This window comes from Diadema antillarum, unplaced genomic scaffold (assembly GCF_040938485.1).
Source record: "Diadema antillarum isolate AM-2024a unplaced genomic scaffold, OU_Dant_1.0 seq00000035_RagTag, whole genome shotgun sequence".
Taxonomy (NCBI): Eukaryota; Metazoa; Echinodermata; class Echinoidea; order Diadematoida; family Diadematidae; genus Diadema; species Diadema antillarum.
In genome coordinates this window covers 1350426-1377519 of record NW_027271149.1, presented here as the reverse complement: position 1 = coordinate 1377519, position 27094 = coordinate 1350426, and the positions used below count along the sequence as shown (strand labels likewise).

The 27094-nt window shown below is 38.3% G+C and overlaps 1 protein-coding gene across 2 annotated transcripts in view; it reads left to right on the top strand.

Moving 5' to 3' along the window:
- LOC139725339 (anti-apoptotic protein NR13-like) overlaps nucleotides 1–27094 on the top strand; it is a 45896-nt gene that overhangs the window by 12486 nt on the left and 6316 nt on the right. For both annotated transcript variants that reach the window (XM_071636427.1, XM_071636425.1), the window contains exons 2-4: nucleotides 19514–19652; nucleotides 20585–20722; nucleotides 25946–26109. In XM_071636427.1, coding sequence (XP_071492528.1) covers nucleotides 19514–19652; nucleotides 20585–20722; nucleotides 25946–26109 — 441 coding nt within the window. The remainder of the gene's footprint in view (nucleotides 1–19513; nucleotides 19653–20584; nucleotides 20723–25945; nucleotides 26110–27094) is intronic.

Here is a 27094-nt window from a genome sequence, read left to right as displayed (position 1 = left end):
TTTTCCCCTTGCTAGTGTGTGTTCTAGTGGCAGCTTAAAAATGCAGTTTGAGACAGTTTGTTGGGGCATAGTTCAGCGACCCTGTCAGATGGAGATTAGTCTGTGGAGAAAGACCCTTGTACAAAATGTATGTACCTGCATAAAACATGATAATACATCATCTCAAAGATGGATTGTTTACAATATATGTTGTAGATTTTAGGTGGTACGGAGTTTCAAGATTTGTTTATGGAATTCAATCTTTGTAGATCATTTATTTTTGTTTGCAACTGCATGAAATTAATTTATAAAAGTCAGTCTTTTGTCAAGAGTTTTATAGCAGTTAGCACAGTGCTTTCTGTTGAGTCTTGTGTAATACATGTGACATGTTTCTCCATGGTGTGGTTTAACCAAAGGTATGCAGTGAATTTTGAGTGGAATTCATTTGGTGGGTGGAAGTGGGCCAGTGGACAGGGTAGTTGGCATCCCTCATGCAAATCATACAGTACTCTGCGTATGAGCAGTTTCTGTGTTGGCCAGGATACATGTACCGGTGCATAACAAGTGGAATTGGTAAAAGGATTTTTTTTATCCAAGTGGACGTGATAGTTCTTCAGACTGACCGGATGCACGGGAAATCATCTTCCATTGTGGATGTGAAGGCTAGGGGGGAGGCTAGCGGTGGGAGAGTGGTTTGTCATCATCGGGAGGTAATTTCCTGTAGTTTTGGGTTGATGAAGCTCTGTCCATTCTCGAAGCTGTTGAGTGTTATGGTGTTTCGCAAGCTTGCAGCATTGTGCCATAGGATTTTATGTTGTTTTTACATACAATATATGTTGGCTGTACTTAGAGCTCATTTAACTACTTATGTTTGCATTATGTAATGATGAAAGTGCTGATAACAATAACAATAGGGTAGTAGGTATTGTAGCAGTGGCAGTAGTGATAAGAAAAATACTAATGATGATTACAGTAATTATTGTTTTGTGATGTCTTTCCACGTACAGACTGTGCTTAAAACATTTTACGCCATACAGATAGGCCTACTTTGTACATCTAGGTGATGATGATGATGATTTCAATCATCATTGTGCTATTGGTATCCACATTGCTATTGCCATAGTTAACCAAAAGATGTTACATTTCGGTTGCTGACATGTACTAGATGATAATTTTGAAGTCTCTATGATGCAGTATTGAGTAAGCCATTTTTTTTTTAATACCATACAATCTTAGCATCATAAGACGGCAAGGACATCCAATCCAAGTTTATCCATGCTGAATGCCAGTGGGATACATTTGTAATAACATCAATCCATACAGATGATACTTCAATCTGTTAATGCCAAATTAAGCAGTAAACATAATGCACTGAACTTGTGTCAGTGAGGCCGTTGTAGAACAATGTATCTTGCAGTAATATTGTTCATTGTATCATTTGTAATCTTTTCTGGATCTCTGTAGGAGGGTTTGTAAGTTTTAGGGGTAAAATTCTTGTCGTCAGAAATTTATAAAAAAGCGAAGAATCCACTTACATATCTATGTGTCTCACAGAATTACACTGTTTCAGGTTAAAGCTTTGGCTCCTACAGTGAAAACTCAGAAACAGAAAAACAGAAATAGTATGAATGTTATCTTCCCTAATGTTGACTGGATATAATTTGATTACTTTTCCTGACTTGTGTATAATGTGGACCAATGATTATTGAAAGAAAATAACAACTCCACCCCCCCCCCCCAAAAAAAAAAAAAAACGTAAGGAAGAATGTATGGGACTACCCGGCACACCTGCAACAAGTTTCTACTAAACGTGTGATTTACAGTGCAATTTTCAGCTTGTTCAACTACAGCCATTTTAAGCAGTAGTACTGTTGCGCAATTAAAGATGAATACATGATACAAATAGGCCTATAGAATTTTGTAGAATATTTTTTTTTTCTTTCTGCAACAGATATCTTCAAATATGTGGAGAATTTTACACTAAACCACATTTTCCAGTTTTTCCACAGAGTGCAGAGTGCATAAAAGAGTCTACTTGTTGAGCCTAACGGGTGACCCTCAGCATAGAATTGCACCCATAGACGTGCATTCTTAGCATTCTTTAACGATTGCTCACATTATGCAGGGGCTATTGTTACATTTCTTCAGAGTTTCCCACAGATACCTGTGGCTAGAAGGTAGTGCCAATTGCAATGTTGAATATGGAAGACTGCAGCGAGGTCATGCTTGAAAGCACACAATTGTAAATACACAATAGTGTCCAGCAAATTATGTTGACTCCCTGTCCAGGCTTTTTGTCGCATTAAAGGTGATCTTTTCTGTGGCTTCCCCTCCTCGCATGGATTTGTGGAGAGGGATGCTTGTTGCGGACGTGCCTCCAAAAATGAGTCTGGGAATTTTAGTCGTGGTTAAGTACTTCCAGGTAGGATTTTGAGCACTATGCACTCCTTGATATCGTTTGTCTCTTAGGCTGAGATTTCCTTTCTCATTTGAAGGGGATTCTTCCAGCAAATCTCTTGTATCCTCCGTCTCACCCCCCCCCCCCCCCCCCCCCCCCCCCCATGGTCACACTGGCAAAACTTTCAAACTTTTGCTGTGTGACTACAAATTTCCTGAAACTTCTTGAAAAACTTCCCGCTCAAACTAGGAAAATTTCCAGATCCCCCAGAAATCTTCTCAAAGTTTGTGCAGTCTGAATGCAGGCAGGTGAAACTTCATAAAGTTTGTCATTTGATCAGTCCACTCTCTGTTTGCAGTGCCTCCAAAGCTGTCAGAAAACTTGCACTTGCTTCTGTGTTGACACTTGTAGAGAGCCAGTGAGCCAAACTTTGAGAAGAATCGGTGATCAGGACCTGAAACTTTGAGAAGTTTGGCCTCCAGTGTGAACAGACGAGCAAACTTTGCAAAGTGTTCACAGAGTCAGATTGCTCGTAGTTTTGCCAGTGTGACCACAGCTTGTCTCTACCACACACACACACACATGTGCACAACAGCTGCACTCTGTGAGATTGTATTGTGGGATATATGAGATGAAGGGAATCTCCTCCTTTGTCCTTCCAACTCAGGGGAAAGTTTGTACAATGCACATTAATTAATACACATGATGATGTTCCTAAGCACCTTTTCCTGCACAGGTGAAATATGATGAACACTCCCGCAGCTTCTAGAAAGTTGACAGGTTTGTGTTCCTTTTGAGATACTTGATTAGATTTCCTATCAACCCGGAACGAAGAAGAAATGAAAATTTGTATGTGATGTTATGATTTTGAGTCTTTCAGCTGTTTGATTATGAATTCTGTACATAGATTAAATGTAGGAAGCAAATCCACTTATCTGTGAAGTGAGGAAGGGAAAATGGGAGACCATGGAAAGATAGAATCGAGGAAAGATTTTTAATTGCCAACACATTCAATGAAGACTAGAAAGTGTGGTTTATTGTAAAATTCTCCACATATTTGAAGATATATCTGGTGCAGAAAGAAAAAAATATTCTACAAAATTCTATAGGCCTACTTACATCATGGATTCATCTTTAATTAGGCAACAGTGCTACTGCTTAAAATTGATGTAGTTGAACAAGAAGCCAAAACGGATTAAGAGGATTAATCCAAAATGAAGAAGAACTGAAAACTTGTAGGCCTATGTGCTGATAGTGAATCTGTCAGCTGTTAGATTCAAATTCTGTACATAGATTAGGTTTAGGAAGATCCCATCTGCTTACTTATGATATCATCTGTGAAGTGAGGAAGGGGGGAATGGGAGTCCATGGAGGATTAGAATCGAGGAAAGATTGTTTGATAAAGGCCAACATTATATTCAGTGAAGTTGGATGAGGAAGATTAGTTATCATTTTGACCTACAGCTTGGCGCAGATACTGGCAAAGTACATTGTACAGTGTAATTGAACATGCACATTTTGAAGCATGTGTAAAGCCAACATTTCAGCCAAAATGTAAGTGTCTGACATGGTCTGAGGTACTCTGTACTTTTTTTTTTTTTGATGTCGTAAACATGTATGGGATGTCAAGTGTGACACTTAAAAACATGGAAGTCATGTGGTCTGTTATGGCACACGATAGTTTGTTTTTCGTTCTGTTTTGTTTTTGTTGTTGCTTTCGTGTATGATACTGACTGTACTATTACACGCAAGCCTTCCAAATTGATATTGTTCGACCCAAGGACTTATCACCCTTTATATGAAAAGCTACACTTGTGATTGATTGATGCTGATATATTTGATGTATAAAATATCCACCGTCTGGATGAGATGAATAATGAATGACAAGCTGTAGATTCACACATTGTGAGGGAATGAGTGCTTGACCAGCTTGTAACAGGCCTTGCTGCTATGTAATCAGTACTTCTTCAAGCAAGAGGGAATGAGTGCTTGCCCAGCTTGTGACAGGCCTGGCTACTATGTAATTGGTACTTCTTCAAGCAAGAAGTTAGTGTTTTGTCATTCTGCAAAGCAATCATCCTTTGATGGCAATGAAAAGACAGGTTTGTTTATCTAATACTCTCGTGCATTAAGTAATTGATGAGTAACCTTGTGCAGAGTTTTGTCAATGTGCTCATAAACAGAATAGCCTTTGCATGACAGTGATGTGCATTTTAACAGTGCACTCCAGGTTATAGCGAAGTCCTCGGGACTGGCAGTTTTCTTTCATTATATCAAAATTTCGTTAAAGCTGAACAGTACAGTAAAGTATATAAAGATGTCTAGATGATAATTTTGGGACCTGAAATTTTACTTCATTGTGACAAGAATTTTTTTTTTTCACCGTGTTCATAAATAACAGGAGTGCACTGTATCTTGCAATCAAAAAACAAAAACGAAAACAAAACATAAATAATGCCAACAATCACTTTGCTCAGTACATATAAATGCATGCACAGTCACACACAAAAAGCAAAAAAAAATGCAAAACAAAAACAACAGCAAAACAAAACCAACACACACATACACAAAGAACAACAACAAACAAGCAAACTGAAAACAAAACCCACCCAAACCTGTGCAAGAAACATTATACTTTTTCGTATTTCCATCTGTCTGTCCAGTTGTCTTTGTGCAGTTAGGGCCTGTATCTTTCTGGGTTTTTTTTTCATTTCTGTGAATGATCATTATCAGATTTCTGATTGATAGTGATATGCTTTATGAGATTACGAAGAGAAATCATATGCATACATGATTTCAAAGTCAGATGCAGTAGGTCAAACTGATACGTCACAAGATCAAAGTTAGAGGTCGAACTTTTAATTAAGTAGAATTAATTTAAGCTGATTGATTACAAGTGATAATTTAAAGAGCACAAAACTTGAATTTAAGATGAACCTTTGAACCTTGTGGCAGTGGATGAGTTCAACTTGTGCCAATGTTTGGTTGTTGCCCAGTGAAAATCAAAGGGTGAGGTCATGCATCGACTGAAGCAACCTTTGACGACAGTCAGTCAAAGAGTGTGTTTCTACTGAGCGACGAAAATTCGAGGTGATGCCAGACGATGCGTGGTGATTCTTGGTGATACCAGCCGATGCGTGGTGATGCGTGGTGACACGTCAAATTTTTCCTCAGTAGAAACAGATCGGGTGGTAGCCGATGCGTGGTGCTCCGTCGTCCACCTATTGAGGTGGTCGATGCGTGGTGATGCGAGCGACGATTCTCAGTAGAAACACACCGGGTAGCGAAATTCGCTGTGTACCGGACGTCTAGAATTTCGCCCCGTGCTTTTCAATCGGTTCATCGCACACACTCCGACACTTTAGTGGACCTCTCTATTCTTTTTTTTTCAACTGAAGCATGACTTTGTATTACTTTTTTTTTGCCAGTATGCGCTCTTATGTTTATCATTATCATTTATCTATTGCAAACGCAAATGTTTTTATTTGTGATGTAATACCTGATTTATATTGTGTTATGTTTTGTTGGAAAAAAGAAGAATGAAAATAAATGAATTGAATGGAATTGAATTGAATTGAACGCGATTCATGTCTCAATGCCGATGTCTGAGCGGCTGATATGAGTAAGGCAAGAAGAAACGGGTTGTCTGTGGTTGGTGCCATCTTCGTATTGTTTACCTTCCCATAAGGCAGTGCGCGCGTGACCCGATCTGTGACCTGAAAATACGTGACTTCCGGAATCACCGTATTTGCGCGTCACCTTTGCATCACCGCATATTTTATCGCTCAGTAGAAACAGCTCGAGTGGTCGTAAAATACGAGGTGCTGCGTCGGACAAAATTTGTGGCGATGCGAGGGATGCGAGGTGCTCTCAGCAGAAACATGCTCAAAGTTTCTTCAGGTACCGACTGATAAAATTTCATCAAGACAATAGTGATGTTTGTGTTGGTTAAAGAGGTGTGCACGGGGTCACAGACCATGATGTTGTTCAGAATGATGAAGAGAAATTTGATTGGAATATATTGATGAGCAAACTGTGTTGTAAAGAAAAATGACGCTGCAGAATTAACGTGAATAGGCTTTTACACTCACATTAGACTGTAACTCCAAATGGCTGGTGGCATTTTCGCTGACTCTTAACAAGAAAGAGTCGGTTAAAGGCATCTGAGGCCGCTGAAATATAGTTATGAAATACTGTAAGCAGTTTTGGAAGGAGAGATATAATAGTTATCTAGTGTGGCGTGGATCATTACAGTAAAGTTCCTGTATCAAATGTATAATGCTTTTCCACAATAGCTTTATCATATACTTCTGTTGTGCTATTTTTGTGCAGCGCTGGCATTGTTATAGTTGAAAACTGTACTGCAGAGGTTGCACTGGTTTGATAATGATTTGTGCAAATGTGACAGCAGGAATAATGAGCCTTTGCACATAGGAGGCTACATGATGGGGACAATTTTCCTTACACAAGTGCTTTGCTCTCAATATTGCATTTTGTTTTTTGTTTTTGACAATCGATAAATGAAAGTAGCAATATTTACTCTTTCTCTCCATTCATTTCATTCCATATTTTCCTTCGTTCTGTGTTGCATTTGATCGGACAGCCTCGCAGACAGAAATATCTATAAATGGAACTCTTTTTAGTAGTTGACTGCGTTGCCGAAGACAAATGCATGGATTTATGGCGTGCTGGGCGATACGAAACCAACCCTCTTTCCTGTGTGCATCAAGCACAAATGTTATTACGTTCAGCAAATGGAATAGTAGCATCTGATTCCATGTGGGATCCAGATGTATTAGGCTAAGCTATTGGCAGGGTTATATTGGGAGAGACAACTGGGATGGCAAATATTGTTTGATTTATTTTGTTATAGGCATAGAAATCATTTTTGTTATTTTTTTCATTCTCTGTGTGTGATGTTTGATTCTTTTTATGTTTATATGTGCAGTACAGCAATATTCATCAGTGTAGGTGTTGCTATCTTGCAGAGGTTGTCATTAATTTGTAAAATGTGACGTGAGTCTCAAAACAGAATGCTGGTTTCATATTTGTTTAGATATTTTCCCCAGGTGTTAAAGTAACACACTTAAACAAAGAACAAGTTAATTTTTTTTTTTAAGAACATCAAAATTAGTACAATTCTCGAAAGTTGTCACTATGCACCTCACACTTCTTTTCCTTTGTTGTATGCAGTGTCAAGCAGTGTAGTGGAAGTCAAAGTGTCTTAGTCTATCTTTCAGAAATCAAAAAGTGAAATTCCCAATCAGGTAGCTGTATTAATTCTATTAGAGAGATAGTCACAGGAAGATCAACTTTATTAATTTTCATCGGTCATGATGATTGGTGTATCTACGAATGGTATTGTGGCCAAACGTAAATAGGACTAGTTCTTTCAAAAAGTGTTTGCAACATTATTTTGATCTCTACAAATTCCATATCCTGTTCAGTGTAATCTACTACAGATCAAGATTGTTATTTTTTTGTTATAAATGGTAAATTCCATGCATCTCAAACATGACACCTATGCAAAGTGAAGGCATTAAAATATTTTTACATTTTGTTTTTGACTGTATGAATCAAAACTGGTTATCAGTTAGATGTGGTTAAAGACAATGAAATTCAGAACTTGAGAACTCGTCTCTCTGGACTATTATGGAGAACTAAAAATAGTTGTGAAAAAATTTCCAATTTTATCATTACTTTATAAATTTCAGATATGATGCAAGCTCAAAACTGAAGTGATCATCAATGATAACTATAAAAGTGGCTCTTGATACTTTATATGTTGTGTAGGCATGTCTTGAACTTGTTTCTTTACAGCTCACAGCTGTAATTCTTAAACCTTAGTGTAGTTTTGATTAAATGCATTTTCAAGATTCAATTTCTTTTCCTTTTTTTTGTAACCAGTTGCATAGTAAAGTCATTGTTAGATGAGTTATGAGATTAGCATAAGTACTGTTAATGTCATAAAAAACCCCCAAACAAACGATTTTCATCACTTTTAGTGTGATTATTATTTAGTGAACATGTTTGATAGATGTTACCCTGCAATTCTCCTCCATCACACTTGTACAGTGTCTGTGAGTCCTTGCCAAGTATATTTGATAAATTCTCCTTTCAATAATATAGGCTCGCAAATACATGTACTTGAGTAAATATTGCTGACCAATACATTGCATATTATCATTTATTCCACGTGAATATCAATGTTTCCTTTTCTTTGATGTTTCTGCCTTGCTGGGATTAAGACAAACATAGACTTGTAGTTCAAAAATAAAAAGCCTAATTATTGTAGCATATTGATCTGTTCATATTTATAGGATGCAATGAGAACTGCTGATATCATACATATTTGGTAGATATGAAGAGCAGAAACACAAATTTAAAAAAAAGAAAGAATATCCTTGGCAAGAACTGATATGAATCAACAGGACTATGAAACACAAAGTTAGAGAAAAGATGAAGCATTGTAAGGAAATTGGAATTTCTATTTGACATTAAATGGATTTTCTAAAATTTGTGTAAGTCATGAAGTTTGTGGGGTTTTGTTTCAAAAGATAAAACAGGGTCCCTTGTTTTACGGAATACATGAGAATTACAGTATTGAATTCTGTAGATTATTATGTGCAAGCTATTGGTCTAGTGCTTGCAACAATCTTTAGAAATGTGGAATATTTGCCCTGTATTTGAAATCCCTGGATCAGTTTTGATGGTTGCATGTATGTCGGTCAGGTCTTCTTGGTTGTAGGTCAGTAGTTCAATGCTAGATTTTGTTTTTATTCTTTTGTGCTTTGGAAAAGAAATGTACCAGTAGATGGATCTTGTGTGTAATATACAATTTTTTTTGGCATCATCATTGAAGTAAGATAAAAGAGGATTTAATTTCACCTTTAAGCATGCTGAAGTTTTTGTTAAATAAGCTTCCAAAATGTGTTACAACATTTTTCAATTGCCTCCTAGGACCACTGGGCCAATGTTATTGTCAAGCCAAGCATGATTGGATAATTCTGCATCTTGTTGTCTAAAAAGCTAGATAATAAGATGGGCCTATATGGTAAACAGGTAAGGTATCTGAAGCAATGTAATAGAGGAGTTTTCAATTCATGCCTGAGTTACATGCAAGCAATTGTAAATATACTCTTTTTATCATGGTCATGTGTTGCAGGTTTCAACACAAGTTATACTGTCTATATTCTTGACTGTGGGGGCGCTGTGGCATACTGGATAAGACTGGTCCAAGTTTGAGTCCCGTCAAGGGCCTACAGTACACCCTTGGGCAAGATGTTTTTACCCACCATGACACTCTGGACCTAGGTGTATAAAGGGGTACCTGGTAATGCTAGGGTAATAACCATGGCAGGGCCCTCAGGTAGAGTATAGAGGTGGGCAACTCCCTACAAGTACACATAGGTACAGCAGTGGCAACACTGAAGAAGCTACTGTATCCCAGATGAAGGAGACCATATTATTATTATTATTATTATGCACATTAGGAGCACTGTAGTCAAACTTTTCTATCTGTGTCATTTCACTTCAAATATTTCACATTTTTCAGTTTTGTTTGAGTGGCCTTTCTGATCAGAAATGAAAGTGAAAATGTGGCCACTGCTAATAAAAATAGCCTTGGTGAAGGTTGACAAGTGCTCGGCCAGACACACACAGGTACACAATGGCAGACAGAGGCATAGAATTCGCATATTTCCCTATTGTTTCTGGTGCATAGTTGTGGTGTGCTAATCCCCCTGCAAGGACTATTGACTTCTGGGCCCTGTAAACCACAGGTTGACCTCTATCCCACCACAGATTCTGAAGTACAGCCCCAGCCCCCCTGTGGTTGGTAACGGCATGTGTGCCTGGAAAGTTGGATAGTCTCTGTCACAAACTTTCAAAAGTGCTGTTTTCATTGCATGATCAAGACTATCCCCCCCCCCCCTCTTTCGCAAATTTCGAGAGGAGCCAAGATTTGCAAAAGTAATATGCGTGCACAAATCTTTGTCAAAAAACTATGCATTGAATGCCAGTCACCATTTTGCCGCATAAGAAGCTGTCAGTTGCAATTCATGAAAGTTTCAGGGTGCAAATGTTTCTGATTTTACAGTAGTTGGAACTTTTATGTCCCATTAAAGCCCTTTTCTCACTTGGTTTTCCTAGCCCCATACTATCCTTAGCCCCTTTTCACACTAGCATGTATCTTACAGCTTACATTGTAGTACATGTACCATAATATTGATGCAATGAGGGCTAAGAAAAATGGTGCCTGTTCTCATTTACTATCATCAATCCCAGACTATGAAGGCTTCTCAGTTCACCAAGCCAAAGAAGGACAGTCCACATACAGAAGATATAGGTGCTACAGGTAGCTAGCTATGACAGTATTGTGTGTAAATGAAGTACAAAAGACTTATCATGTGACATAAACATGCACACCTATCAAAAAAACAATTTTCATTGTTTGCTTTTGTTTTTCATTTTTGTCGAGCCCACCAGAGGTGCAGGGAGACAAGGGATCACCTGCAGCGTCTGTCCATCCGTTGTCCGTCCGTAACGCTACAAAAACGTGAATAACTCTCTACTGAGCGCTTTGATTTCAAGCAAACTGGGAGGGAAGAGTGGTTATACAAAGTTACAAGTTTTACCAAACATGAAGGTCTTCTCAAGGTCAAAGGTCACAGACAGGGGTCAATGAACTTATAGGGCCCAATGTTAAGTTTTTACGGCGCGTTTCGAATATGGCTCATAACTTTGCATGTAGGCCTATGTGTCCATTTGTGACCAAACTTGGATGGTAGATGTCCCTTGGGGAGTTGAAGGTCATCACAAGGTCAAGGTCACAGACAGGGTTCAACAAACTTTTAGGGCCCAATGTTAAGTTTTTACGGCGCGTTTCGACTATGGCTCATAACTTTTGACCCCTACACATGTCTGTTTGTGACCAGACTTTGATGTGTATATGCCTGTTGGGGAGTTGAAGGTCACCACGAGTTCAAACGTCACAGACAGGGTTCAACGAACTTTTAGGGCCCAATGTTAAGTTTTTACAGCGCGTTTCGATTATGGCTCGTAACTTTTGATCCCTAGTGTATGTCCGTTTGTGATCAAACTTGGCTGGTAAATGTCCCTTGGGAAGTTGTAGGGCACCATAAGGTCAGAGTTCATAGGCGGGGTCAACGAACTTCCAGGAGTTAGAAAAACATTAATTTCTTCTTCACGAATGGGCGAGACACATTTTGGCACTTGCCTTGTTTTTTTTTTTAAACATCGTGATCACAGTGAAGAATTGAACATTCTTTGCCATCTTTCTTCGGACGGGTTGCAGCACTACCTACAGCAAGTTTTTTTCGTTGGCTTCCTTAGTGGTGTACTCTTTCTGTGTTCAACACAACAAATTTGTGCTGAGCACAGCAATTGCAGTGCTAACCCTACCAATTTGCAGTGCTAGATTACATTGGTTGAGCTAGCCCACTTTAAAAAATACCAGTAAGAACTGAAGCGATGCTAAGCTTAACGCTGCGAAATTGGTGGGGCTAAAGGGGAGCCTTAGCCCCACCAATTGCCAGGACTAAGCAAAATTTTTGCCAATGAGTAGAAACCTTAACAGAGCTTTCAAGTCTCTGATTTGGCAGAATGCTATCTTAAAAGTTAAAACTTGAATATTGTGCTGTTCTCATTGCCCGAATTTCAAAATTTTGGTTGTAATGAGGGTCGCATCTTTTTGATTCAGCATTCTCACCGTAAAGAATTTCTAAACTTTGGGGCCATGATTATTGGCAAAGAACTGATCCAGGCTTGTTGTGAATGATATCCTTGCTAGTCTACGTCACAAGGCAAATTCAGTAAACCGCGGCAGGCCACACCTGGTAAGCATGGCATGGAGCGACACGCATGCTTCTTTGTGGGATATCAAATTTTGATTTTTTTTTTCTGCAGTCACCGTTTTTACTGCACAGCTTTGTGTCCTGCAAAAGAAAAAAAAGATAATGAATAAAAATAAATTTAAAAAAAATCACACCAAGTATTGCGATTTGTATCTCAACCCAAATCAACTTATTTTTTTCTGTTCTCACTGCAAACATTTCAAAATTTAGGTCGCGATCCTGGTCGTGACCTGAAATAGTGCATTATTTTGAATGCAATGAGAACAATACTTGTACTTACTTAAAATTGCACAACAGTCTTCATATCCTGACAGAAGGATAGACAAGCCTTCGTGACAGTTGATTTGTTTTCACCCATATGGAGATGCATACAGTAGATACCTAGATCTCATTTGATCCAGAGATTTTGATTTACATGGTCAAGTTCAACCTTGTCTCAAATCCAGATAACACCTCATTAATGCATATTGGATCAGGGTGACATATTCAGTGAGGGCCTTACCCTGGATCACAAGGCCATGGTACTACTGGTACTTGAGGTATCACAAGGCTGTGATACATTAGAGATGAATGCATAATCAGTCATTTGGAACAAAACTGTGCCAGCTCTCTGGCAACGTAAATCTTTGCGACTGATATATATACATCTGATATATCTAAAACCTTGCCTCTTCATTAGCGATGCTATGCTACAGGTACTTCTACTACTGCTGCTTCTACTACCGTATGTCCCCAAAAGAATTACAACGGGACCCTACGCAATGATAACTGTAAAAATAGTGAATCAGTCAATTTCAGGATACGAAACTATAACTCATCGCCCACATCTTACAGAAAACCCCATTTGATTTGCTTCTGTGGTAAAAGAGAAATGAGGAATTTTGTAGAGCATGTCAGGAATCTCTTCCCTCCAAGTTCTGTCTACTGAGTATTGTTTTCACACACAAGTGCATCCAAGTACTAAACTCGGAAGAATCAGACTCATGACATGCTTTACAACAATCCACATTTCTCTGTGACCGCTTAACCAAATTGAATGGGGTTTTCTGCAAAATGGAGCTAAGATGTTATATGTTAAGACCCTGAAGTAGCATATATAGACAGTTTAATCATATTGGGTGTTATCAATGCGAAAATCGGATTGGAGTTTTATGCCTCCGCCAATGAAGTGGCCGGAGGCATTATGTTTTCGGGTCGTCCGTCCGTACGTCCGTCTGTCCCGTTTTGTTTTTGTCGATATCTCAAGAACCGTGCGGTGGTTTTACATCAAACTTGGTATGAGGATATATCCTGGGGGGATAATACTCTATTTGGATTTTAGGGTCATGGGGTCAAAGGTCAAAGGTCACAGGTTATTTTGTGAAAAAAAGGTTGAAAATTCATGTTTTTCTCCATATCTCGCAAATGGTTCAAGGTATCTTCATGGAACGTAGTATATATGCTTGTCCCAATGGGCAGTGATTATCTAGGGAAGTTGGGGGTCATGATTCAAAGGTCAGGGGTCAAAGGTCAAGGTCAACTCCTCAAAATATCACTACTTTCCTTATATTTATGCAATGCCTGAAGGGTTTTTTTTTTTAACTTGATGTATACATGTATTACCCAATATATATTCTGTGGGAAGTTTCTTGCCAAAAGGTCAAAGGTCAAAAGGTCAAAGGTCAAGTGAAAGTGCTGAATTGCACTTTTTCCTCCATATCTCAAAAGTAACTCAAGGTATCATCATGAAACTTACATATTTATGCATGCTCAACCTAACAGTGATTCTCTTTGGAACTGTGAGGTCAAAGGTCAAAGGCCAGGTTTAGATAATGCTATTTTCCCATTTGATACTGAAATTATACTTTTTCTCAATACCTTGAAAATTACTCAATGCATAAACTTATAAAAGGGTCAAAAGTCAAGTAAAAATCATCAGTTCCCCAAATACCTGCACTCTGACATTTTAATCATTCATCCAATTGAACCTAGTTCTAGGAAAGTGAACATTCAGCACATTTGTGTCAAACCTGTCATTTTAATATTTTGCCAGTTGTGTGAAACTGTCATCACACATTGTCAAGACATTGTACTATAGACCTATTAGGAGAACCATGCATTATAGCGGAGGCATATCAGTCGCCGTAGCGATATATCTATTTTTTTTTTTTTGACATACTGTACTAGGGCCTACTTATGATACTGTATGTATGAGTGTACCACCTCTACTGTCACTTCTTCTATTGCCATTTCTTCTGTTTTGAATTCCCAAAGTATAATGAACTGTAAATTCGCACCATGTTTGTCTCGGCTTTAATGATGAAGAGAGTTAAATCAAACGTTTGTAGAGGTTTCATCAAACTCATACCTAACATGAGAAAATCAAAAGCAAATTTCAAGTTACGTTTTGTGTCAGACAGTGACATGAGGAGCAACCTCATGCGTTGTATGTACAAATTAGATGAAAATCATTTGTAACCATCAATTCTGTAATTTTCCATTCATTTTGAGTCTGATATTGAAAAGCATGTAGTCATTCTGTGTTTGTGAATTATTTTATCCTTATAGCCTGCTTTACTGCAAGTTCTAGTACCTTCTTTTATTTCCGTTTCTAATAAATTGGTTTTCACTATCAGTTGATAGAGGGCCTACTATTATCTTCTGTTGCTGGCAAGAGCTGATTGCTGTGTATTTGTGTGTTCACTGACATCCCCAAACTGATTACATCCTGTAGCTCTCTACGCCACACCAGATGTCCAGTAGACAATTACTGGACTAAAATAGAAAGCAATTCAATTTATACGAATGGTCCTGGAATCTTTCTCCTTATTCCTCCCCTTCCAACCCTCTACTCAATTACCCCCACTCCCACCCTTATGATCTTGGTGTGTTAATAAAACACAGGCATTGAAAGTTTTTTTTTTTTTTTTTTTGGGGGGGGGGGGAGAAGTTTGCTGTGAATACATGTAGGCGACTTTGTTTACCACAGTGAAAGAAAGGCAAAGATATTAGCTATTAAAGCCTCTTGCGTAGCTGCAACATTCAAGAAGTCTATCATTCAAGATGTTTGAGTCAGCATTACTTATAGATTTCTTGTCAACTGGCAAAATCAAAACAAATGTAGTGAATAGAAAGAACTTACAGGGTGTGTTATAGTGGTGAAATTATTATTCACTTCTAAAAATGTGACCCTGTGCAACATTTTCTTTCATATGAATTTCAGAAGAATGCAGTGTGAACAATATGGAGCTATTTCTACAATTCATATTTTGGTCTTCAAAGCAAGTGCATGAAAGTGAATGATTTTCTGATTGTCGAGAAACTGCTTTTGTTACAAGTTCACGTTGTCATAAGTACCTAGAAGATGATGATACAATACAACTTTTAATAGCCATTTCAAGGAACTGAAGGAATACACAAGGATGAGGAGTGATCTGTTATTGCTCAAGTTAGAAGAACACTTTTCCATGCTTGTGGACAAACATGTACAGAAGAAATGACAGTTGCTGACAGTGGGATTGCATAGGAGGGTATCCATTACCCCTGGTACAACAACCTGTTGTCAGATGTGAAGAAAAAGTCTTTTATCTAGTTGACCTGTGATAAGCACCTTTTCATGTTTCAACATAATTGTCCAGGCTAGTAGTACAATGTGTATATATTGTATGTATGTAAAGATGTCTTTGCCCCCAAGAGTGATTACACACCCTAGATTTGTATTGCACGTATACACAGTTCATCCACATGAAGGCATCAAGCTTTGCTTCACAGATTAAGACGTCAAGTAATTTCTTGTAGAGTACTGAGTAACTCAGGATCATTACAGGCTTAATACTGCTGCAACCAGGGTATCGAGCAGAAAGCATGACATAATCAAAAGGAAAGACACGGAATGGACACAGTAATCTTTCCCACCCACTGGTTTTTATCCTTTCACGCTGGAAGATGATGTCATTTCTTGTTTCCATGCACAGGGAAAGATACAAACATGCTACATGCTAGTTGAATGTTGTCGTGGAAATCACTTACGTGTCTCTCTGCTCTGTTTCTCCTTGTACGCACACAGTCAGCGGGGAAGTACCTGACAAGTGCATTGATATGCATGAATGTGCACTGTGTAGGGTGGCTGGGAACATGAATGGTCTGTGCTTTGTAGTGGGGAAAATGTATCTGTCAATTCAGTGCTGATTGCACAAAAGGGTTTCTACAGGATGGCTGTATTGCGCAATAGTTGTAGATGATAGTTGTTAATGAGCGCATCTGCTCAGTCTTTATTTAGATCAACTGCTATATCGAGGATTCAGGCAGCTATTTATAATTTGTCAAAATGAGATGAATAGATCAATTCATCAAGGTTTGGCTGAAGGAGTAGGACTACTGAGCCGTTGTCTCCGCCCTCGATCAATCTTCTGTGTGTGGTAGGAAAGCAGCAATCTGTGATCATGACAAAGTCCAGTCATAGGAAAAGGGTAATGTACAACCCACAGCTGCTGTGCGCCGTGTGCCTTACTTTTAATCATCTCTTTTGAAAACTTGCAGAACCTCTTTAAATGTAGTTGCTTAGTTGATAATCACAGTCTGCACATTTTGATGCATGGTACAAGGTAGTTTGACTCAGTGTTGTGTAGTCCACTGTGGTCTATTGATGATGGCACATTTGATTTTGTACATGATGGAACCGCATTATCACGAAGACCTAAAAAGCATTTACCTTGTTGGTTTTCTCACTGTTTCAGGGTATACAAGAACAAAGAAGTATAAAGAGATGGGATTTGCAAAATCACCATGCTATCAAAGGGTTTTGTTCTATGTGACCTCATCATACTGAGGTTCAGCTGCATAGATTTGGCCTTCATTCTCCGCTATGTATTGTTCATCATTCCCTAGAGAAATTTCCCCTCTTTATACAAAGTGTTCTCTATCATGTCTTGGTGATTTCATAACAGAAGAATGATTTCCTTCACGAAGATCATGTTAACTCTGAAAAAAAAAATGAAATACATGAGAAAGGATAAGCATTCAAGAATTTACTGTGCAGACAGATGCCATATATAGTTACTGTGATATTATGAATATGTAATTTCAAAACTATATGATATGCAATGATACCGATTCTATTTCTGTTTCTACTTTTGATACCAATCATGCCCACTCATTTCTTTTTATGCTTTAGTTAAGATAGGACCTTATTTTGTCATCAGTTGTGAATGCTGCAATGTGCAATACACTAAGAGTAATTATGCTGTAGCAATGCATTTATTATTTTGTTTTGAGTATTGCACAGAGATACTTAGATGTTGTTATTGTGACCATATATTTAATGTCATATGCAGATCAGGGTCAAAACTGCAGTCTATACTGCCTCAATATACCCTTACATATGTCAGATTTAATATGGACAGCCAAAGTTATAAGGTAACAAGGAGATACAGGGATACTTAAAACTTAGGTTGGAATCCTTCAGATAGTCTATATATAGCTAATAATTATGGTTGATTCATCATTTTAACATAATCAGGTACAGTTGTATGTAGTTCAAAATGCCAGTGACTTACAGAATTTGAGCATTTCGATATTGTGAAGGGAACTGGGAGCTGCCCTCACTGCCAAATCATTAGGATAAATAAAAGTAAATTAAATGGTCAATCAAAATTGAAAAATGAAATAGAAAACTAATTGCAAATTATACATGTGTACCATGCAAAGTAGCACACAGAGAGACCATTAATTCAACGTGAAGTGTGTGTCTGTCTTTTTGTTGATGCTAATGTTAGTCATTGGGTCTCCGTCAAGTTTGTCATGAAAATGTACACTGAAATATTGCAACTGTCAGTATTGCCCATGCACTGAAGTGTCATGATTTGTATGACATGACTGTTTTGTCAGTGGGCAAGGAGGTGCGTTACGTCACATTCATTTCCACACATAGGAGATCCGTGTAGATCATGTAGATCTCTATCAGTATTCCTCACTGATCTAGGATCGATCTAAATTCTTTGCATGCCACCATGATGAGGCCCAACTGGTGAGGAGACATGCTGTGATCGAAAAGCTAGAGATTTCTAGCACGATGACCCTATATTGGCAATGGGTTCAATGCACCCATTTGTTTACATGTATTGTACATCGCACACATTCCTGGTTACAAGTATTGCCTTCCTAGTTCCAATAGCATTGCTAGATTTAAATGAAAAGGAAAATTGTGTTCTGCTTAGAGTATCACGGTAAAACAAGAGATAATGCATGATGTATTCTTATTTTGGGGAGAGATTCTAAATGTAGATGACATGCAGTTATTACTGTCCATATCCATTCCCTGTGGATTTCTTGCATCTGTTGTTAGGCAGATTTATGATAAATTTATATAGGGCACAATACAGTACCACAGGGCTTAGCACCACCACTACCAGTCTAATCCAGTTTTGATCCCCTCTTTATGCCGTACAGAAGTGATGTATGCGAGTGCTTTGGGAGTGACACTGTTGCATGAATTTGCAAATGCACTTACACTTGTACGCTGGCCTAACGAATGGAGTGGGCATACCTTGTATGTATCTGTTTGTCATCTTTCATTGGCAGGTACACAACGCTGACGTTTGCGGCATGCATTCTCCATAGAGTAATAGTCTGTGCTGATTTGGATTTTAAAGACCCGCACTTGCCCTTCTTTCTGTGAACATTGTTTGTGCTCAAAAGCATCATCGTGGAAATAGTTGAATGATTATGTACAATATTTTTGTGAATTTATGCTGAGCTGGTAGGTAATGACATACACTAGACTACACTGTACTTGTACAAGGAATGCTGACTAGCTGATATCTGTGAAATGGTTGTCTGACCAAACTAGTCAAAAGTCTGGACTCAGAGACTATAGTGTTCTCTTCTCCAATACATCATCAGATAATAAGGCCCTTCTCCAAAGCAAAAATTTTAATTAGAAATTACACATGGCCATCTGGTTTTGCATTCACCTGCAATTGCAGGCTCAATACCCAATAGCATATCACTCTCGTGTATGTTTCAGTGTGATAGGCCGCCCTTTTGTGACAAGTTTTCAAGCAGAATATGTTGTAATATATCCCCAAATGTTTTTCATGTGGAATGTATGAAGGAGAGAATGATCTTAACTACATGTACCTGTGCAAGAAAAACATTAAAATATCCCATATCAGTGGGATACACTATGTGCATATTCCAAGGCAGAAAAGCTTTGGACTTTGTTGCACCTCGTTAACAGAAGATTACACCTCTTACATTTATCTCTCATTTTTCTCTGCTCCAGATGAATGGGAGTGACACTGCTAGGCTGGTTGAGGACTACTGCATACACAGGATACGAAAGGAGAGCATTGAACTTCCCGAATTTCAACATGTGAGCAGAGAGCCTTACGCTCCTGTTGCCGCAAGAATGAGAGAAATAGGTGAGATGTAGATGCGTAATTATGTCATCTTCCCTGGGAATCTAGGTCTAAACTTGAAGTTGAAGATGAGTTGGTTTTGGTCATGATTTGGTCATGTTGATGACATTCACCTGTGCTACTACTCTCCTCCTGTTGCTTATACTGGAGTCATTGGCACTTGGCAGCTTTAGATCTGTAACACTAATGCTACTACATGCCTACAAGGCAAACAATTTTGTTCTCCCCATGTGCAAGACATCTGTTCCCAGTAGAGCTCTCATAGTTCAACCTGTGAGCAGGAGGAGGCGTGTCATAGCACTATTGTTGCAGATCTAAGCTGCCTGTTATTCCCGAAAGGGTAACTCATTACACATCCGGTTCCCATAATTAATGGGTGAAGTTTTAACCAGTTAATGAGTTTACAAAACGTTATAGCACAATTTGCAGTTTCAATACCACTTGTCCAGCAAGTCATTGTGTTCACGGTTCTCCCAGCTGTCCTGTCACGTAACTAAAATTCTTCATAATGATTTGGACTTGAAGTAGGCTGATATTGTGTTTTCTTTAAGGAAACCTTTCGACTTGGCACCATTTCCACTTGCGTATTTGCAACATTGAAACAATTCTCGGTGGGGAGTCATTCAAGAAAAAAAAAAAAATAATTTACTGTTTTACTCAGTTGAGTTGTCTCATTCTGTGTTATCTAGTGCGTTGAAATTTTAAATGAAAAATTTTCTTGAATTACCAGTACGAAGATTTTTGTGCACTTATTGTTATTTTGTGTGTTTGTCTTCTCAATGTTTTTCGTTTGCAGTTGATACCAGACAAATTTGAAAATCATTGGACATAATACACCAAACTGAAAGTTGAAATATATACATGTAGATATATATGTATATTTTTTGCTTGTGAACCAATTGCCTATTTTTTTTTCCAATGTCTGCTTCGAGTAGGTGAAGAAATTGAACGAACAAACCCCGAATTTTTTGCTGGATGTTGCCAGGAGCTCAACATCAGCCCGACAACGGCGTATGCCAAATTCAAAGACCTCGCCGACGAGCTGTTCAGAGACCAAGACAACGGATCAAAAGGTAATTGAAATCTGGCAGCCGGTGCATGGGTCCTATCATCTCCTTGGTGGTTGTGGTCTAAACTGCTCTGCTGTCTATAACGACCATGATGGATTCAGTTCAGACCTTAAATTGAATGTTGCTGTCGTACCATTCTTTTTGCAGCAATCTTGTATGATTGCGTTGGAACCCACTTGTAGGTCTGGAAATGATAATTTCAGAACATTGGTTGTCTTTTTTTCCTGGCCTTCCCTAGTGATGTGATTTCTGTCTGAAAGTAACATACAGTGTTCCATGATCAAGATTACAATGTAGCATACTGTATAAGCTGTTATTTTCGCTAATTTCGTGATTCACAGTTGGGTCCCAAATTTAACAACAAGCGAAAATGTCGCCATGCGCTAGGTTGATAATGCATTTATGATAGCGTTGGTGTCAAGTCGCGAAAACAACATCTCACAAAAATGTCTGTGACCTCTTCATTCGTAAGAACATGTACATGCAAAAATAACAGCTTATGCAGTAAGTCAAATTTCAGCTCATATTCCCCTCTGATTCAGCAGTGAGGAAGAACATGAAAAAATGTTCAAGGATCAAGACTTCCTTCAGCTGCCCTATAACAGGAAATGAATAAATGTCGTTGATCGATGAGACATCGCGCATGTGGAGTGGATGTGATATTAGTCTAAAGGAGACCTCCGAATGATTTTCAGATTTTTACATTTGAACAACCATAAATTAGTTATACTGAGGACAGAGTTTCAGAATTTACGATAACTTGGATGAAGAATAAGGATATTTTCAAAATTTATAGCAAATTGCAATGAACAAGGATGATGACATGTGTGGCAGAGTCACATTAGAATGCATGAGTTGGGGCTCAAGGAAGCAGCACAAAAGAAGAAGGCATATAGATTATACACAGGTGAACTCGCAAGCAGGCAGTATTGTAATGGAATTACACTGATACATTTCTGAAATATGTGAGCCTCCTATGTCATCATCCTTGTTCAGTGTAATTTGTTAAACGTTTTTCAAAGTATTGTTTCTCTGCTCAAGAACCACAATAAATTCCACAAATCTATACATGGAGCTCTTGATTTATGTGCTACATGATATGAAATTATGAAAATCGTCTGGAATTTCCCTTTAAGGTTGTAGCGTAATAATTTTATTCTAGATTGCTCACACAGTGGCTTGCAGGTAAGGAGAGAGTGCCCTTAAACCAAGGAGGGAATTCAAACTATCCCCCAGTGTAGGGGCTTTGCAGCAATCAGAGCATTTGCTATCATTTTGGTGATGTTCCTCGGCCAACCCTGTGAAACACTACAGGCAGACAGACAGACAGACAGACAGACAGACAGACACACACACATACAGACACACACACCCACACACACACATACACACATACACATACATACAAATGAAGCTGCACAAATCAGACATGAATAATGAGATGCCACTGGCCGTTTGCTGTTGGTGTTGTCAAGTTTATGCAACTCTGGGCAGCTTGTGAAAAAAAAGTTTTTTGAAAAAAAAAAAAAAAAAATATATACTGTCATAGCATGGCAGTTGTAATGTTGATTTACACATGTACCAGCTGATTTGCTTTACACCCGTATGGATATTGCTTGGAGTGTATAGGTACTCTTACCCTCTCTGGTACTCTGCATTGTACATGAAAGCATTGAGGTTATGTCACTGTATATCTGCAGTTGCTTTGCCCTGTACATGCAGTCATAAGGTCCTGTAGTTCTTAATCAGCAACAGCAGCGACAACAAAAAATGCATACATTTGTACAATTCTTTGATTTACAGTGCATATGTACACGAGACATTGGTGATGATTGTCCAAATACTGATTTCCTCAAGATAGTGCCTTTCTACCACACTGTGGTACTCACAGTTTAATATAGCAGAGATATCTTTGAATGATGCCTTCATTCTGACTGGGAAGACGTCACATCCTCAGTTTATGGAAATGAGTGAGAAATAACTTCCAAGAGTTTGTCAGTTTGTTTCATATAGACGGTTACAGGATTTCATCAATTTGTTGTTGTTTTTTCTTCTTCTTTTTTTTGATAAATGGTGTCACCTTCTAGTTCAGTGCTGCATTCCACTAGTACTAGAGAATTTTTTATTTAAAAAGAATATATGTTTATCTCTTATGTTGTCTGCTCGAAGGTGTTTGCTTGTTCCGCCTGGGTTAACGAAGAAATGCAAACGGCATGGTCTCATGAACTGCATGCATGTTTTGCGGAAGATTTTATGGGGGGAATCCCCTTAGCTCTTAGTAGACTTCCCCTACTATGAAATGATGCCATAAACGTTCTTATAAAAAAAAAAAGGGGGGGGGGGGGACAACAGGTGGATGGGAAACTTCTTTATATCCTTGTTAGCTTTCACTTTGCACACATAAAGTGTCACAGTGTCAAGAGTGATTAGTGTTGCTACAGACTCTGCAATACGAAGTTTCTGCTGTTTCTATAAACATCTATTAAGGATCTCTGTGGTTTCTGTGGACTCAGATCTGTTTCCAAAGATAAATCATACTTTACCGCAACAGATTTTTTTTTTTTTTTTTTTTTTTTTCATGAGGCTGACTGTTATTTTTGTAAACATGAATTGGTGTATGTTTGTGGTTGGGTTTTATTTCTAAAATCTAGAGCAAAGCCCTATTTACGAGGCGATCACACAAAGCCAAATTATGAACAGGATTTTGTGTTCAGAATCATAGAGGGAGAACTACCTTCAGTGGAGATAAGTCCTTTTGCGTGTCAGATGCCATTATGATTGTTAGCCAAGCAGGAACTGGGATCATATTTTGCTGACCACACTCTGACGTCCATAAAAACATATCTTAACGTGAAAGATACATGTAGATGTGACAAATGTCAAGGGGAAAGAATAGGGTTACCCTATATCCTGTGTGCTTTTTATATATTTTTTAATGGTTTAATTATCATTGAAATCAATGACGACTTCTGCTGCTGCTACTGTAACTACTAGTACTACTACTATCACTACTACTACTTCTACTACTACTACTACTACTACTACTACTACTACTACTACTACTACTACTACTACTACTACTTCTACACATTTCAAGCCTCCTCCTCCTCCTCCTCCTACTACAACTTCCATTGCTACAGACTGCCTGCTACTGCTGCTGCTATCTAATGCCTACCTATTTCTCTTGTGTAAAAGGGAGATGGAAAGGAAAGCATTATAGAGTGTTAAATTCAGGGATTTGATTACAGTGTACATTATCAATTACAAATGATAAATATGAGAGTTTCTTGTTAAAGTTAGAGATATATACAGGTGTATATACAGAAGGACTTGTGAGATACTGAAGGATGCATACACACTGAGAAATCAACTGAGGGACACATACCGATTAAAGTCCAGATAGACTAATGCAGATATATTGAAAAAGACCACTTCTGTTTTGCTTATATCTTTCCAATACATGGTACATGTAGGTGGTTTTTCTGTTAATAGGCACTATCGTGTTACTATTATGTTGTTGTGTTTAACCTAAGATTGCGCTGTAATCCTGCAATATTTTTCAGTGGTATGGACTGACCAACAAACCAGTCTTTAGCTTGTGCAAGTGTCCTGTTTGATTGAATGAAATGGAAACAAAGATGTCATATATGTGCATAGATAAACATGCACCCACTCTCCCCTCCCCCTCATCTACCTAGCATACCAACCCACCTCTTACTAACATCCGCTCGGTAATTATTTGCCCCACCCTGTCAAGCTACACTTGTTACCTGAGTGTTCTCAGAGGATATAAACTTTCACTGGCCACAGCTCATTAGGTGTAAAGTTTCCACGGCAGCTGCACTCATGATTATAAATACACAAATTATACTTTCATGCACATTTGTTTCACAGTGAAAGTGTGAGCTCTTCCATATCAGTAACAACCCCCCCCCCCCCCCCCAAAAAAAAAAAAAAAAAAAAAAATATATATATATATTTTTTTTTTTTAAAGAACCAACCATATGGCCATGTAAGATATACAAACAAATATTTGTCATACACATTTGTCTTTTTTTTTCTTTCTAAGTTTCAATGTCCCTTTCTTGGAGTGTTTTTTAAAACTCTTACTTTCTATACTCTCCCAACTGTCTGGCTTTTGAATGTTGATGGAAAAATTGAATATTTTCAATGCTTCACACTGTTATACGCCTCATGGATGCTTCACACTACCAATTCCTGAACTGTAGTCTACACGAAACATTCATTTTCATGTTTGATCAAAATTACCATTCCTCCCTTGTCTCTTTTTTTCATTCCAAATTTCCTTCCTTTGATCCCTTCTGCAAGAGTGCTCAAATTCTGGTCTCTCCGCGAACTATTAATTCCACTTGAAGGAATTATGTGATCGCTGTCTCCCCTACATTTTTACCACAATGTCCTGGTTTTGTGAAACAGCGTTGAAACGAAATTAGAGGATTACGTTTTGCTGAAGCAACAACATTATATCTACCGTGTGTAAAATGGGTTACCACGTGCGGATATTGTCAGAAGCAATTTCGATGAAAATTACCCTCTGATGAGAATAATGTGTGCGTTCAATTAGAGGGTGCGTGGGAAAATTGGTGTAATTTAGGAAAATGTGTTTGTAGAGCAAACATCCTGATATGTTTGATATTGTGGTAAACCAAGAAACCACAGAATACATGTATGTGACCTTATTTTGCATTTTTAATGGGTTAATTTCTCTGATTGAGTGAATTCTGGTTTTTGGTATGCAATCCCTCCTCGATATTCACTACACTGGAAAAGGGGTCTGTTAGCCTCATTTCAGTAAGTTATACAAAACAGACCTCTTTATGCACAAGTATGAAGAAGATGTTGAAATATGTATTAAAAGATAAGAATATTCTAACTGATGATGTAGACTTCACATACAACACAATCATGGTCAAGGTATTGTAGATTTGTGCATGTAATGTACTATCTCTGAGACGAATGCGGTATAGAATGCTCTGTTACCAAAAGAACAAATGCATGACACACCATCAATTTCAAAGTGAGACAAGTTACAGAGATTACGTCTTCCAAATCTTGAAATCGCTTGATCTTGTTGACTGATATCACTGATAGTTTGAGCCTTTTTTCTTTTCCATCCAGTGGTCATGACTCGTGCATACCACCTCATCGTTCGATAGCTCACCGGTCTGCTCTTTGTTTTCCCATCTGCAAATTTCTCACTTGCAGGAGTCTCATGGGGAAGGATAGCAGCCCTCATTGCGTTCAGCGGACGCCTGTCAGTACATTGCGCCAGTAATAACCTCGAGGATCTCGTGGGCAGTATTATCGGATGGACGGCAAGATACATGGACACCAAATTGATAGACTGGATGCAGGAGCATCAAAACTGGGTAAGGGCTGACAACCGAGGGCGACATTCAGCAGAGCATCTACCTCCTGTTCCCAGTGCTATGTGCATATTCACAGCCATTTACTTTTTTCCTCAGTGTGGTGGTATGTTGGGTTCATGAAGTGGAGTTAGCTGGTGGGAAATAATTTAGCTGTGAATTCCAGGCTAGTAGCACAGAAAGTTTGTATTTGATGACTAGATGATATTCATTGTACCTCTGTGGTTAGCCTGAAGCAGATAAAATAATTGCATTCTCACTTCTCTGTCGTACACAGCAGATTGTATTAAAGCATTAGTCACTTGGCTATGCATTTATCTTCATTAAGTTTCAACATCAAACCATCAAATGTGGAATTTATGTACCGATATTTATATACACATACGTATGTGCAGGGTGCTCCCATTACAGCCAACATTGTTGAAACACACAGAAGTAAAAATCCAAGTCCCAAACTTATCATCTTTATATGTGATGTATCTTTTTGTTCGGCTATAACAAAATTTCGATACAGTATCATGGAAGAAAACTGCCGGTCCCCAAGGATTATGATGGGAGTCACCTGTGTACACAGATATGATTCTTAACAATATTTCCCCTTCAAATCTTTTTTTTTTTTTCAACGTGGGTCTGATATGGTGTATGCAGTTGAGATTTGGAGTATCTGCTGGTAGCTGTATCCTAACTTACATTCATTTTGTTTGCATCATCTGTTTGATGACATTAACAGTGATATGAAAGTTGTTATTCTGGCTTCCGAAGACTGAATGAAGCTCTTCCCCCGCCCTACCCCGATTCCCACCCACTCCCTCAGTCCAATATGATTTATGGCAAGCCAAAATGCACCCTTTTTTTTTTTTTCAAAGACCCCATAAATAAAGTATACTTTACCATCTGATCCGTATGAAACAAATGTTTGCATTTAAGTTTGATGAATTACATCTTTTGTTGATTCCCCTCCTCTCAGAAGTATCATATGCTTGGGCTA